The sequence below is a fragment of the Sus scrofa genome, chromosome 7 (assembly GCF_000003025.6).
Source record: "Sus scrofa isolate TJ Tabasco breed Duroc chromosome 7, Sscrofa11.1, whole genome shotgun sequence".
NCBI lineage: Eukaryota > Metazoa > Chordata > Mammalia > Artiodactyla > Suidae > Sus > Sus scrofa.
Window position 1 is genome coordinate 102,554,744 of NC_010449.5, and position 16,176 is coordinate 102,570,919.

The 16,176-nt window shown below is 40.8% G+C and overlaps 1 protein-coding gene across 35 annotated transcripts in view; it reads left to right on the plus strand.

Annotated features, from left to right (window-relative positions):
• NRXN3 (neurexin 3) overlaps positions 1–16,176 on the plus strand; it is a 1,647,030-nt gene that overhangs the window by 1,421,964 nt on the left and 208,890 nt on the right. For all 35 annotated transcript variants that reach the window (XM_021099958.1, XM_021099974.1, XM_021099978.1 and 32 more), the window contains one exon: positions 13,404–13,575. In XM_021099958.1, the coding sequence (XP_020955617.1) occupies positions 13,404–13,575 (172 nt within the window). The remainder of the gene's footprint in view (positions 1–13,403; positions 13,576–16,176) is intronic.

Genomic DNA, 16,176 nt, shown 5'->3' on the forward strand with positions numbered 1-16,176 from the left:
ACTCTATGCTTGTTTTTATTTGTTCCCATCTATTTTGTAATGATATGGTTTTTTCACTGCCCTATAATTTTTGAATCACTGCCACCAACGTCTTTTTTTACCTTCACCATCACCCAACAAACTCAGTAATGTCAACCCTGACTTACAACCCTGAGGAAACTATGCCTAAAGTATTTGCGACTTGTCCCAGGATTTGCATTAAGTGAACAACTAGAACTTAGAGCCTTGTATTTTATTTATTTATTTTTATTATTATTATTTTTTTGCCTTTTTGCCTTTCCTAGGGCCACTCCCATGGCATATGGAGGGTCCCAGGCTAGGGGTCTAAGCGGAGCTGTAGCCGCCAGAGCCACAGCAATGTGGGATCCGAGCCGTGTCTGCGACCTACACCACAGCTCACGGCAACGCCGGATCCTTAACCCACTGAGCAAGGGCAGGGATTGAACTCGCAACCTCATGGTTCCTAGTCAGATTCATTAACCACTGCACCATGATGGGAACTCCTAGATCCTTGTCTTTAAAAAAAAAAAAATTGTTGCAGTTGAATTACGATGTTCTGTCAATTTCTGCTATAAAGCAAAGTGACCCAGCTGTACATATCTATATAAATATTCTTTTTTTCGCATTATCCTCCATCATGCTCCATCACAAGTGATTAGATATAGTTCCCTGTGCTATACAGCAGGATCTCCAAATGCAATAGTTTGTGTGTCTTTTAATTGCAGTATTTTTTTTTACAGTACTGGGGTTGAGTTTACATTTCTGAGAGCAGAATAATGCTATATGTACTTTTTAGTTTCTGATGGGCCTAGAAAAATGCCCTATCCAGAGTGTATATAATCAGTAGATACCTGACTGCAAAACTTGTCTGACTTGACTCTTACTTATGCAACATTAATTTGGAGAAATATATTGTTTTAAAAATATAACTATGTGTAAAGATCCTCAATTTGGCAAGTCCAGTGCAAATTGAAAGTGAATGGTGGTTGTAGTACAGCTCACTCAGAGATGGCCCTAAAAGACCATGATGAGGCGATGGGCTCCCAAAGGCAGAGCTTGAATGTCATGCTAGCCAGCAGTCACCATGTGGGAGAGGAGAGGAAACAGCAGGAAAAAGAAAGCAGATTTCTCGGGAAGTCTGGTGTTTTAGTTATTTCCAGAGTTAAGATGGTGTCTAAAAGGAATCAAATGGTTCAAGGAACTGGTAATAGGATGGAGTAGTGTCTACCTCTAGGACTTCAGTTTGAATCTACCCAAATAAAAAAGCAGGTTGGATTGAACCTGGTAATGGATCACTAAACTTCTCACCTCCATTCTACAGAGCAACTTCTCCTTAGGCTGCATAGCTTGTTGGCAATTACCCTGAATACTATTGCAGTAGACTGTGTGAAATAAATCAATGGCCATGATCCCATGAGACATTGTCACATTTTCAAAGGCACTCTTCCAAAGCAAGATCATAGCAAAAATTGCAAAAAAGTAAATGGACCATGGATGGAGTTGTTGTACTGAACACCAGAGCGTTGCTTACTGAGAAATGCAAAGGTGGTTTCACCATTGTGTCAGGTGCTCAGCTGAACATTTATCTAACACCCCTATATGGAGAAAGACATAGCAAATAAAAATGCTTCTTCTGCCCTCGTGATGCTTATTATATGACTGGAGGAAAGAATTGTTATGTTTAAAAAAAACATTGAAATGAATCAATGAAAACAATTGATTTTATTGTTCAATAGATACTAGAGAGGTTGTAGGATAACTGGAAGATAGACCCAGTTAATCAAAGGTGGCTCTGGGTGGGCAAGCATGTGGAATTGTATTTGGGTCTACCATCTATGTTCACTGGCTTGGAAGCCTGACAAAGGGAAGTCTCTTCTCCATGTAGGAAAGGGCACCTCATTCAGTGTCGGTCTGATCCAGGCTAGGAGATCTATTCTGCCTTTGGGTCACTACTGGATCAGTGATCCCTGATTATCCATCAGTTTATTCCCTATAGCTCATATTGATTCTAGATCATCCTGATATTTAATTTGCTCTGAGCTCATAATTTATTGAGTTAGATCTGTGATAGGTTCACATTACTGAGACACCTTCTTGGAAGTGAATTCCCAAGCATTCCATTGACTGTTCAGGGACTGTTCAAGGGCAGGATTAGAGCTTAACTATGGATGCTTTTGATGGACATGGAGGGGCCTAGATTCTCCTCAGCCATCATTACTTAAAAAGCAAAGAAAGTTGGGACTAACAGATGGAAACCACTGTATATAGAATGAATAAACAACAAGGTCCTGCTGTATAGCACAGGGAACTATATTCAATATCCTGTAATAAACCATAATGGAAAAGAATATGATAAAGTATATGTATATGAATATACACATACATATGTATACATATATATGCATATGTATTGTATAACTGAATCACCTTGCTGTACACCAGAAACTAATATAATATTGTAAATCAACTACATTTCAGTTTTAAAAAAAAAGCAAAGGAGAGAACCAGAAAAACTAGCTTTGGGGTATGTATAAGACTTAATCTAAAGTCTTATTCAAACATACATACACATGCACACACTTATTTACATGGGCATGCATACACAAACAAGTCTGTTTTCCTGGCAATGTGTTCCTTAAACTTTTAGATGAAATCATTGAGCATCTTTATATCAGTGGATAAAATTGTAACACACCCATAAAGGAGAGAGAGAATAAGGAATGTTTGTGCCCTTTAAATGTCATAATATAAATACTTCTTCATATCATGCATAGATTTATTATAAACTCCGTGGATGATTTGTGTCTGTAAAGCTGTGGCAAGCTCCCAAATGGCTCTCAGAGCATGCCAGATGATAGAGGAGTAAGGACTTCCTAGTTTCTCAGGGGTATTTCCCCCATTTGGCCAAAATTCGCCTTACAATTTGGTAGCAATGTTAAATTCAAGTAAATTAAAATAAGAAGATGTGTTCTCTAATTATTCTATCAAAAGACCATGTAGCTTTGAAATAATTCTCAATGCCGTAACATTGGATGCTTTTCCAAGAGCAGGAGTCAGCTCCCTGTGATATGTTTTCAACTCTCCCATTTGGGTGACTTTTACTAAATCTCACCTGGGGCCCAGGGAACATGCTCTTCTTCTCATACTTCTGCTGGGATGGCCAGATTAACCTCCCCTACAGGGGCTTTGACACCAGCATGGAGGCCAGAAGGCCTGCCTTCTTATGTGCTGCAGCTATTTAAATTTTCCTTTTTTTCTTTTTTTTTTTTCCCCCCTGTCCCTCTTTTATTATGGTGGGAGGGGGGGGGTAGGTCAGAATCGACCTTCAGAATTAGAAATTCTGATAAAATCCAAAAGAGAATGTTACAGTGGTGATAGTTGACAAAGAGGAGGACCATGAAATATCACCTGGATGAAATACCTAGCCGCAACACTATCTCCAGGACACACACACCCCACCATCCCTGTGTGCAGACAGGCACTGCTGATATATTAGAGTCTCCTGGTCATTTTGTTTACAATAACTAGGAAAGGAAAAATGAGCCCCTATTTCAGTATATTCGTCCCGAGATGATGACACAGTAGATTCTCCTTGCAGGTAAACCAAGAGTGCTCAGTTAATCACCATTTATCACTCAAGGGACTCAAGTGTCTTGCAGATGCATGGGAGCCCTGGAGACTGAGACTGAGATATTCATTGGGTTGCAATGCTATTTTCTTCTCTCATTCCATCTAATGTAATAAACTCGAGTTCTGGCATCAGCGTGATGTGTGCTGGCTTTTAGAGTCCCGAGTCCTTTAACATGTACATGATTCACTCCACAAAACTAGATAAATTTTCAGAAAGAAAATGTCATATCATTATAATTTTAATAACTTCACAACTTCGCTCCATCTCCTCCATTACCAGACTATTCCTAGCTACCATCAGCTTTTGCCAGAAGCCTCTAATTTATTTCTCTGTATTTGCAGCTGCCCATCTTCAAACAGTGTTATACTGAATTGATTTTCATATCTAAACTACACTTAATGGATCTGAGATAGATTAGTTCATGCCTAAATTGGATGAATTTTTAAATATTTTGTCTTATCTTGTTAGGCAGTAGTTGAATGAGCTGGTACAAGCTCCCCATTTGACCCTCCCACTCATATTTGACCATGTGAACATAAACTATTGGTCAAAAACTAAAGGAAAAAAATAATCATGGCGAGCCTTAAATTGTGCAATTCCATACCAGTGGTCAACAAACTTTTCCTGTAAAAGGCCAGAGAGTCAATATTCTAGGCTTGGAGGCCACATGATCTCTATTGCAACTGCTCAACTCTGCCCTTGTAGTACAAAGGCAGCCAAAGACAATAGATCAAGGAATGAGCACAGCTGTATCCCAATAAAACTTTAGTGACATGAACAGGCTACAGCCAGATTTAGCCCAGAGTTTGCTGATCTCTGCTTCAGGCCTTTCCACGTCCTACAACTTTCACATACCCATTCTCCAAAGGCATCAAAAAAATGCAGATCTGTACATCACATTTTCTAATAATCCCAAAGTAATAAATCTCTCAATTCTGAAATGTGTATTCTAAATAGGTTTTTTTTTTTTTCCCATTGTTTTTTGTTTTTGTTTTTCAGCTGGAAAGAGTATAGAGTTTAGCCTGGGAATTCATCTATGAAATGACTGAGAGTGCCTTACTTATTAAACCAAGAATTCTTGATTGAGGTTTATTATTCAGATGGGTCCATTCTCCTTGAAGCGTGATGTTAACTCAGTCTGGTTACTATTTACTCACATAGGTAAATAGTAAAGCCCTTTGGAGAATTGCTCAACGTTTCCTGACCACCACAGAATAATAGGTCTTGAGAGGTTACTGGGTGTTTACTGGTCTCTCTTCCATATGGGAGCTGCTGATCATCCTTGGGCTGGAATATCTAGTTCTGGGGGAGGCAGTTTCTCCTTTGAAGCCCACTCAGAACTGATTACACCTCTTAATGGAAACTGACTAGAATGACCTCATCTGTAGTGAAAGGTCAAGGGACTAAATTGGATTTGGGATTATCAGCTCATGTCATTGGAGTGACACACGGGCAAGCTTTCCTAGGGATAGGAGCAATGAGTGATAAGAGGGGTTACCAAGAGCAGGCAGGGAAAATAACATGGGATGTGTATTCTAGACCTGCCATTGTCTGGCTGTGTGAGCCTGCATTGCCAAGTTTAATCTGTAAAAAGGATGCTTGCATAGAACATAAAGTAGGAGCAAGTCAGATTATCTGCACATGCTCATTGCTCACCCTGTGCTCTGAGGGCCAGACCACAATTTTAGATCAAATACGTAAAAGGTCACAAGTGTGTACACACAGGCAGGCCCTCCTGTGCACGTGTGTATTGTGTGGGTGATATGTGTTTGTGTTATGTGTGTGCCTATGTACCTCATGGAAGGAATATTGTGAGAAATCAGTTAGACTATATGTATAAATGTTTGTAGAGTGCCTTCTGTCATGCAACACACGCTTCATGGATATTTGCTGTGTGATTGAAGTTTTGTACTCCCTACTGCAGAGTTTCCAATAGAGACTCTATTCATACTGCAGGCCGAGGTATTTCTTTATTGGGTACTGTTGGATATTGGGCAACATTTCTGACCTGTACCCCCTTTACCATTAGCACCCCGCCCCCAGTTGTGACAACTAAAAATGTCTGCAGACATTGCCAAACATCTCTGGGCAGAAAATCAGCCCCAGTGGAAACCACTGCCCTGGTGGAACTAAGACATTCGTATAAGGAAGTGGTTCCCAGACTTTAGAAAGTATCTGAATTGCCTAGAGAGCTTGTGAAAATACAGATTGCTGGGCCCTGCTCCAGAGTTTCTGGGTCAGAGTCTGGTTTTAGATCCAAGAATTTGTATTTCTAAGGTATTCCCAAGAAACGCTGATGCTTCTGGTCCTAGAACCACACTTTGTAAGTGTATAGTTTAGATGTAAGATATTCTGGAAGAATTCTTAGTGATTTGGATTGTGTTTCCTAATTTTGAGGGTTATAATGTCACTGTGAACACAGGGCTTAAGTCTCTTTATTAAGGCCATTGGGTGGATCCTCACAGCTGTGGTAGAGACTTGGGGGACAAGCAAGGCATTTATGGGAGATGTTCAGTCTGCACTGGGTTTCAGGCGGCACTGCCCTGCCAGCTGTCACCTGCATCCTGCCAGGAGATGGGCTCCAGGCCTTGGCACAACACTGAAGCTCCTCCAGTAATGAACTTTAATTTTTTGCTTTGTAGTCAGACTTCACTACCAAACGAGGCAGTGTGACATTGGGGTCTGTGGATAAGGAACGAATGTTCAGAGTAGATTTGAAGCACATGATGACTCAGAATGCCCGTGTGTGACCTGACATGACTGTTAGAGTCCTTGCATCTTATTTACTTGCACCAGCTGTCTTGTCCTTCCTTGAGTTCCCCACCCCTTTCAGGTCAGAGTTCCTGTTGTCCTAAGCTGTCATCCGTACTCGCTCACTCTCTCTTTTTTCTTTGCTGGGAGTTAGAGATGGAGCTGTCTGGAGCTATTTATCAGTCTTATCTCTCTCAGCCCTCTGTTAGGATTTCAGCCTGTGGATCTAATCCGCTTTAATTGATTGACCTCACGCAACCAGACATCAGCAAAACAACGGGAGAAGCACAGCTACAGCTGGAGGGAAAGGTGGATGCGATTTTGCTGGGTGGGTGCAAAGGTCATGGAGACCCATACAGATTTAGGAAAATAAAATTTATTTCCAAGCCATTGAACATGAATTTTTTAGGGACAATCTGTACTGATGCTGGAGTTGGTGATCTTGAATGGGAGACAGTCTTTTCAGATACATAGAGGAGTATCATGCTGAGTGTGTGCAAAAGGCTGACTCACCCATCATCTGTCATGCTGTTTCTCACTCATTCATCCTCGCTATCATCTTCAGTATTATCACCGTCTTCATCCCCACCATTAATATTAGGTTTTTATTATCCTTTGTGGCGCATTTCAGACTTTGCCAAGATTTTAGTCGTTTTTCTCAAGTACAATTTAACGCAGGCATTATTATTGTCATTGTCTTTGTGTTGCCATTCTCATTTCTCATACAGATAGTTGAGACCTGTTCCAGATCACCTGGGCAACAAGATACAGAACCTTGACTGGGCTCAGGTCTTCTGCTTCAAAATCGTAAAGGCTTCTGGGACCCAGAGCAGTAGACATTCTCTTTGCCCCTTCCTGCCACACAGCCACACTTAAACTTCTCAAGGAAAGGAGGCTGGGTCACTGTCATGGGATGACAGTGAAAGTCCCAACCCTCTCCCAGCCACACAGCCTAGAGCCTTGTTAGTTTCAGTGATTCCCAATAGGTTTATTCTCTATCTTAGGCTTCTTGAGGGAGAGAACTTGTCTCGAAGCCCTTGTGGCACATGGCTTTGCCCGCCACAAGTGCACACTCACTGTTATCTAACAATTGTCCTGGCTCTAGAACAATAGCATTGAAAGAATGGACTGATGATCTTCACTGAAAGGTGCTTAATAGACACAAGAAGAACCTATATGTGATCTGCTAAATGCAAGGTATTTTATCCTAATGACCTTTATTTTATTTATTTTTATTTTTTGTCTTTTCTAGGGCCGCACCAGCGACACATGGAGGTTCCCAGGCCAGGGGTCTAATCAGACCTATACCTACCAGCCTACACCAAAGCCACAGCAACATGGGATCCAAGCCGCATCTGCGACCTACACCACAGCTCACGGCAATGCCAGATCCTTAACCCACTGAGTGAGGCCAGGGATCGAACTCACAACCTCATGGTTCTTAGTCAGATTCGTTAACCACTGAGCCACGACAGGAACTCCTATCCTAGTGAACTTTAATTAAAAAATCCCCCTCAGTCTAAATAAGCTGATGAATCAAGTAAATTGTATCTCATCTTTTTGGATTTTACAGATTGCACATATAAAACACAATGAGATTATGTTTTGCCTAAGTGTTATTGCAAAAAGTATTCTCAGTATAGATGACCATTAATTCTCTGCTTTATCCTATACTGTTCAAATCCTAGGTGGCTTCTCAGGTATTAGCACAGTTTTTTCCTATAACAACCAGACATTCTAATTCACCATTCATTCACTTGCCCATTAATTTAACAAGCACCTGATAGGATCCCTACATTAGAAATAAGCATGAGTAAGTTAGGCAGGTTATACAGATGTGAAGTACAGAATATGTAATGTATATACCATCTTGTATAACTAACTCAGTTGCAATGTATAATGCATATGATGGAAACATAACAAGGTGGGAAATCCATGGGTTTTAGTCAGACAGACTAGTCTTCTAATCTTAAATATGCCTCTTTTGATTTGTGTGAATTCCTAGTTCTCTGAATCTTCATGTTTTTAACCTATAAAATTTGGAGGGTAATTGTGGAAATTGGAAAGTAATTCTATTAAAAATGTGTGCCAAGCATTCACTCTGTCATCTAGATAGATCTGGTTTATGATGCAGTAACAAACAGCTTCCAATACTTGGTGGTATAAAGCAGCCAGGTTCTGTTTCTCACATGTTCCATGCCTGTTGCAATTTGGCTTGTTGGCATCTTCACTCAATGACCCAGACTGCCAAAGAGGCCACCACCAGGAATTTGCTGGGTACAGTGGTTCAGAGCAAATGGGAGAACTCCGGCAGGTCTCATGCCATCAATTAAATGAAAGCCTCGAAGAGTTCATCTCGTGGTTCAGTGGTTAATGAGCTTGACTATGATCCATGAGGATGCAGGTTCGACTCCTGACCTTGCTCAGTGGGTTGAGGATCTGGTGTTGCTGTGAGCTGTGGTGTATGTTGCAGACATGGCTTGGGTGTTATTGTGGCTGTGGTGTAGGCCAGCAACTGTAGCTCTGATTTGACCTCTAGCCTGGAAGCTTCCATATGCCATGGGTGTGGCCCTAAAAAGGAAAAAAAAGAAAAGAAAGGAGGGGGCTCAGGAGCAACGCCCAAGTCATTGATCATGCTAGTCCATTGGCCCTATATATCACTGGTTGTCCCCAAAGCAGAAGTTCTCTTTTACTGTGATCCTGTAATGGAAGAGAACTATAAACATAAGATAAACTGTGCCCCTGATCGCTGTATTTCCTATAACCCAGACTTTGAAATGGGTGTAGCAGACCTGAGAGTGTTTGGCACCAAGAAGGATCGTGTACATGTTGTTCTCATCTGATGGCCTAGCACTGAATTCTCAAGTTCTGTGGGAAGCCAGAAGTTGATACTGAGAACAGCTTTCTTTGCATATTGCCCTGGCCTACTTTTGAGAGCTTCAGCTCTGCTTCTATCAGCTGCATTTTTCTAAAATCGTAGATGGTGTATCCTGCTTTTCCCTGGGGCCCTCTGGAGCTAATGAAGAGATCGCCTTCAGGGAGATCTTTATCCCTGAGTTTTGTGCTTGCCCCTGTGCATTTCTGCTCCTGATGACCCTGGTGTTGGTAGCATCTCTTAGGTCCCATACAGAGCAGTAACTGTAATTTGGCTGATGGAGGATCAGAAAGCTGGAGCCCAACCAATTTGAAGAACCAGGTGGGCTCATAAACAGTCATTATTGATGAAGAATGACTTACTGGCTATTTAAAGACAGATGTTTTCTGTACCTTTTTTTTTTTTTTTTCCTGAATGTGCTTGAGGATTCTTTCATAATGTCTTCTGATTTACCACTTGTCTTTGTTTTTAATATCAAGGAAGAACATAGATTGAAGTGATTGCCTTGGTAGCAACTTTAGTGGTGAAGGGTGTGGAGTTATTAAAATTTATAGTCATGCTGTTTTTACAGCTACACTTTGGAGAGGCTTATAAAAAGGCACCAAGGAATGTGGAGAGAACAACGACCAAATTGTGGCAGGAAATCAACCATGTAAATGTTGTTTTTTAGTGTTCTATGTACTCAAATTTACATGTATTTTTTTACAATATTTCTCAATGACAGTGTTGCCAAGCAAACCAGTCCTTGGGTTGTGCCATTCCTTTCAACCACACTAATGAGGGGGGGAGGGGTAGAACGTGAAAAGGGGACTGACATTGATTGAGGGCCTGAAGGTTGCAGAGCTGTGTGCCAGGTGCTTCACACTTCTGTGTCCTCCTAAGATCTTCACCACAATTTGCCTTCTTTCCTCCATGCATCCCTTTACTGAAGAAACCTGCCCAAGGTCATACAGCTTTGAGAGTCAGAGGCATTGTTTGAACCAGGATTTGCTAAAACCCATATTTATGTCAAGTCATTTAACTTTTCCAGTGTTTTAAATGACCAAGTGATTGAATAGTTCCCTCTGATCTCGCATCCCTTATATGTTTGGGATAGTTTATTATTTATAAAGTCCTGTCATATTAATCATATCATTTCAGCCTTCTAACAGCCCTCCAAAGTATGGAGAGCTGGTATCCTGGCCCCATCATATATTATGAAGGAGTATGTTCAGAAAAGTTAAGTAACTTGCTCAAGGTTAGTCACAGCTGACTCCAAAACCAATACTTTTTAATCCCTCACATCTTCTCGGACACCTGAGCCAGCAGAGTTTATTTTCATGGCAGCTGAGCGTGATGAATTCAAGCCTGGGCAACTGTATGGGTATTGGCCACAAGGCTCATAAATGAACTGAAACAAAGCAGTTAGCCACAGATTATAATGCCACTGTGGTCCCATGACAAATGGCAAGTAGGTTGCAGTAATGAAATCTTATTACTGCAAGTGAAGAGACCACATCTGAGGTCTAGCACAGCCACATTTACCACTGTGGGAAGTACAATGAAACATCTGGGCAAGGGTCTCCACTGACACTGGCAACGTGCTAGCAGGATTAAGATGATCTCTCCGAAATGTGATTGCAATGGTAAATGTGTGGCGCCTAAGATAAGGACCGAATATTTATTCTGGAAGAGATTAAATCTTTTCTTTTCCTGAATCTATTATGGATCTTACAGAAAAGCTTCCCAAGAATATATCTCGCTGATCAGCCTACTCAGTGAGCTAGGACTGTACTTTGCCACTTCTGCTGAAAAGTGGCAGAAGATGGTGTAAAGGTCTCCTCTCTCCCCTCAACACTCTTCTCAGCCATGATTAATTAGTGACTCAGGTGAATTGAATCACCAGCAGCCCTTTCCATGCATTCAAGATTTATACAGTGGTTTCTCACTGAAGAACAGCAGTGCAATAAATAGCCTGAGTTTGTGGGGTAGGCAGAGGAGTAACGGTGTCCGCAGTCATGGTTTCTTAACTCCTCTGGTCCTTCCATTCTGCTGAAATGGTTATAATCAGGTTATCAGAGCCTTGCTTATATAGGCATGAAGGTGACTAGGTACCAACACACACACACACACGCATGCACACATCCCTTTACGAGTGAACAGGTGAATGGCAACTCTTTAAGAGAAAGCAGAAAAGCCATATTGTTATTTCTGAAATCCCAGAGCACTAAAGAAAAAGAATAAAGTGGATATCATATTATGAATTATGGGCATGAAAGATACAAAAGAACCCATCATCAGTTTCACTTTTCCATGCCTTGTGTTTTAATAGTAAGTGCTTTGTTTAGTGCTAGAGATGCAGAGACAGGGGGAAAAAAAAAACAAAGCTGAGAACACAGTGTCACAATAAACAGGGATTTAAGAAAGCCTTTTTCCAAGAAACTTAAGAAAATGGGTGTGTTTAGTCACCATTTGGGGAAGATGTGAATTACTTTTGCTAGAGAAGAGACTGTGGGAATCACAGACATCATTTTATACTGTGTGCTGTGCTCTCAGGGCACAAGGGAAGCAGTGGTACCCACCCTGTACCAGCATACCTGAATGCTGACAGCAGCCTCTGTTGAGCGGCCTCAGTTCCCCCTTTTAAAGATTAAGATGCCTGGGCACGTATTCTTTCTTTTATTGGGCACAAGATATGTTTACACGCTAAAAAGAAAATTGGCAAAATGAGGAAAGCCTCTCTTTTGGAAAAATAAGTCAAGTATAGCAAACTAAATGGAAACCAATGCCTAAAGCCTCACCAGAAGTCTTAATTTATTTACTGCAAGCAGAGTGAGTACTTAATAAATACTGTATTTATGTAGTGAATGAAGGAGGGAAGGAATGAACCAAATTACTTAATTTGAGATTCAGTGAAATCTTTCCTACATCTTGGTTTATGTAGACACTGGGCTTCTTTTCCCATATCCTTTCTTCCTTTCCTCATCCTCTTCTTTCTCCTTCTCCTTGAATATAAAGAAATAGAGGATAGCAGAGACTATGTGAACAAATGTGACCCAGTCTTGTAGAACATCAGAATCACAACTACATTTTATTAGTGTTGAAAGTCCAACTGACTGCTCAGCTAATAAGCCAGACAACAGAGAAATGGAGAAAGATGTCTCTCTTCTCACCTTGCCCATTCCCCCTGACACATGCATGCTGATACCTGTCAGAGAGGTTGCAAGAGATTAATTCTATCTGATCAATGAGGTTACTTTCATTTTATTCTCATTCTGAATACTAATTCCAATGCTTAGTCATAACCAGTTATTGGAGGAGAAGAGTTTCAATAGCACTGTTATTTAGATTTCAGTGTTTCTATGCGCTTCCCAGGAAGTGAATGATGTCACCACCACCACCATCACCATAATATCACCTTCATGGCCACAGTGTTACTCTTCTGGAATTCATTGTGTTCTCCCCCCTAGAAGTCCATTTGGAGCCACAGAGGTTCTTTATGCTGTGTAACAACATAAAGCTATAGCACTGAGTATTACCTCCCCTTTGGATTCACCTTATGAATAGGGCTACAAGAGGGGGAAGGGTGGCAGCGTCTGACTCAGAAAACCACAGCTCAGTTTCACTCGTGTCCACTGAAGGTACATTTCCTACGTGCTTTACACCTACAGAAAGTATCACCTAGAGTAAATCCCAGTGCTGGCATCGGTGATATTAGCCCCTAACCATTCTGTACATCTCCCCTGGGCCTTGATTGCCCTCAAATGTGCAGATATCCTCCTGTTTCCTCTTTAATCCTAAATCTGAATTGCAAAATAACTTACAGTTCAGTGTCTTATTAGCCTCTTCTAGAAAACAGGCCTAATTCAGAAGTGAACCTTGCTATGTCACCACTCACTTGTTAGGTAGTTCTGTGGTTCCACCTTTTGATATCTGTTGAGGGCAATCAAATGATGTAACCTGTGCCATGTAGCCTCTGAGAGCAATTTGGGTGGTTTTTATGTTCAGGATGAAAGCCTGTGGAGAAATATAGGATCTTGTTATGAACTTCAAGCTCACAGCTCTCTCTGGGTACCTACTGATTCATTGTCAGTTGGAGGATCAACTCGAAAGGGAGAAAACCTTGTATTTGGTGATAACTCTACCCTTTGTGTTTCTTTATTATAGGAACAGGGCAAGATTGGAGTTGTCTTCAACATTGGCACCGTTGACATCTCCATCAAAGAGGAGAGAACCCCTGTAAATGATGGCAAATACCACGTGGTGCGTTTCACCAGGAATGGCGGCAATGCCACACTTCAGGTGGACAACTGGCCAGTGAATGAGCATTATCCCACAGGTACATGTTTTACTCTCAATGACCATGTTCACTTTGTTCTCCCCTTCTGACATCTAACTCATGATTTCCTCATGACTGTCACCAAGTCACTAAAACACTGAATATTAAGCACACTTTCATGTTTGGAGGATATTTCTTTAGGACTTTAGGGAGTTTCTGGAGACTTACTAATTGCACTGAACACTTTTCTGTCAATCTGACTTATAACACCTGACTGGCTCATACCAAATACAGTGATTCTCGATTTTCCAGGGCACTGCAAATGAAGAGCAGCAAAGGGAAGGGGCACCATCTCTAAAATAAGCCATGCCCATCATCACAGAATAGTCCATTTCAGATCTAAACTTTGTGGTGCCATTTAGTCAGGTGTGGCTGAACATGCAAATGGCCAGCGATGGCAAAAAGACTGGGAAAGGACGTTGAGATGATGAACATCAAGTCAGAGTAACTCTGAGGGAAAAACTAAGGGTGGAATTTCATTCGGTTTGCTGACTTTGTCAGTTTCTCCCCTCTCTCTGACACTAGTCTGCCTTGGTTTTCAGCGATGGGTCCTGGTTGGCATTTTAATAGCAGGTGTGCTTGTGTGGGAGGAAGAGGGGTTAATCATCTGTTTAAATTTTATAGTCAAGGAGTATTCGCCAAGAAACTCCCAGAGCCAGATGGCCAAATCAAGGGCAACAGGAGGAAAGGTTGCCTTCTTTCAAAAAGATCATTCAAATAATCCCTTAGCTTTCCCTCTCATCTCCCACTTCTCCCGGGAAAGAGCCCTGAACCCAGATCATAAAAGTGCCAGGAATGGAAGGGAAAATACTTTGGTTAAAGGCCTTTGCTCCCTGTAAGATGTAAAATAGCTCAGAATACTGAACTTTTCACTAAGGTGGGCATGATGCTACATGTCTTAACCATCCCCAACACTCCAAACTGTCCATCATTTTCTCACTGTTATCTTCTCAAGTCCTTTCTAGTGAGATGGGCACAGAGGTGAGGAAGCTGGAAGCACATTCCCAGAAGTTTGAGTTGTTTGGCTAATAGTCATCACATGTTAGAGAAACAGATAAGTTGTTGAATGATTTGAAGGCTGTGATTATTTTTTCCTGCCTAAGTCAGCATTACTCTTCTCAAAAAGCCCAATAGAAGTGATTGTGCTACTGAGTGTTTCCTCTACTTGCCGGAATGTTCCTGTATCTTGTTTAAAGATTAAGGGAGCATTCACAAAAAGTAGACAAGACCTCCCAAGTACTAAAGCAAGAAGCATCCCCCGACTCATTTATCTACCATCAGTCTCCATAAATACCCAGCTCAGTCTTCACTGGGAGTCTCCTGTCAGACTCTTAGCAATTCTTAGATTAAGGCACAAAAATGACCTTATGCATTTATCTTTGAGCCTTTGAAGAGAGCCAGAGGTGTTAGCAGCTACTGTGAATGTTCATCATTCTCCAAATTCACTAGATACTAATAGACTTTTTTTTTTTTTAATTCTTCTTGCTTAAACTCTAGCAGATGGGGAGGGGGAGGAATCAAAATAATCTGAGATCTTAAAAGCTGTTCACTTGTTCATAGGAAAAATCAGTCCCTCTCAGTGCATATTATCACTGGCCCTGCTACTGCTGCTATAGGGTTTTCTGTGTTTCTATTAGAAATTTCAAAGATTCTAAATTGATATTAACCACCTGCCCTGAGTCAATATAGAATCTACGAGTTTTCTACCAGCAATGAGAAGGCTCTTTAATGGTCATTTTAAAGTCACATATATGTAAGAAAACTAGTGACCCTTGCTGTGTGCCTATCTCTTACTTTAGTTTCAAATTATGTGTCTCTTCCCGTGTTTTCAAAACAGAATAAACTTTCCTTTAATGGCATTGCTTCCCACTGAAAACTATTATTACTAGTAACTGTTAGTAACTGTTATTTAGCAATACTATATATTATTATTATTATAGGACATGATACAGTATAGCAGTTATAAGTATGGGCTTTGGAGTCAACTGGCTAGTGTTGGGATCTTGGTGCCATTAGCTGTAATTCCAAGGCATGTTAGATTAAGACCTTGAAATGCCTTAAGTACTAAAATATTTGGTGCATGTCCCTACATATAATTCAGAATACAACAGCTATAAAATAAGTGTAAGAATTTCCAACAGTTCTGACTTTTCTTTGCTGATGATCACTGTACTGCTTTCAAAATGTATCAGATTTTTTTTCTCCCCACATTCTCATTTTTTATTCTCATTGCTTTCTTGATTCTCCAAGTGCTTATTCTTCCTATTTGGTGACCCAGTTTGAAACCTTAGGCAAGATATTGAAGCTCCAGGATCTCTGTTTCCTAGTCTGTAAAATGGGATGATGATAATACTTTCCAGGATTGAAGTGAATATTGAGTGGAATGCTTGCAAAATACTGAATGTGATGCTGGGTCAATTAAGTCAATATTCAGTGAATGTTAGCTATGAGGATTATACTCATACAGACTGCTTCATCTTGACTATTAAACAGCTGTAAATTAGGTAGGGTAGGTATTTTTATTCTCCATTCCAGATTTAAAGTGAGACTCAGGGAGATATTGTGTCTTTGCTAAGGTCATGAGAGAATAGTAAATGAGAG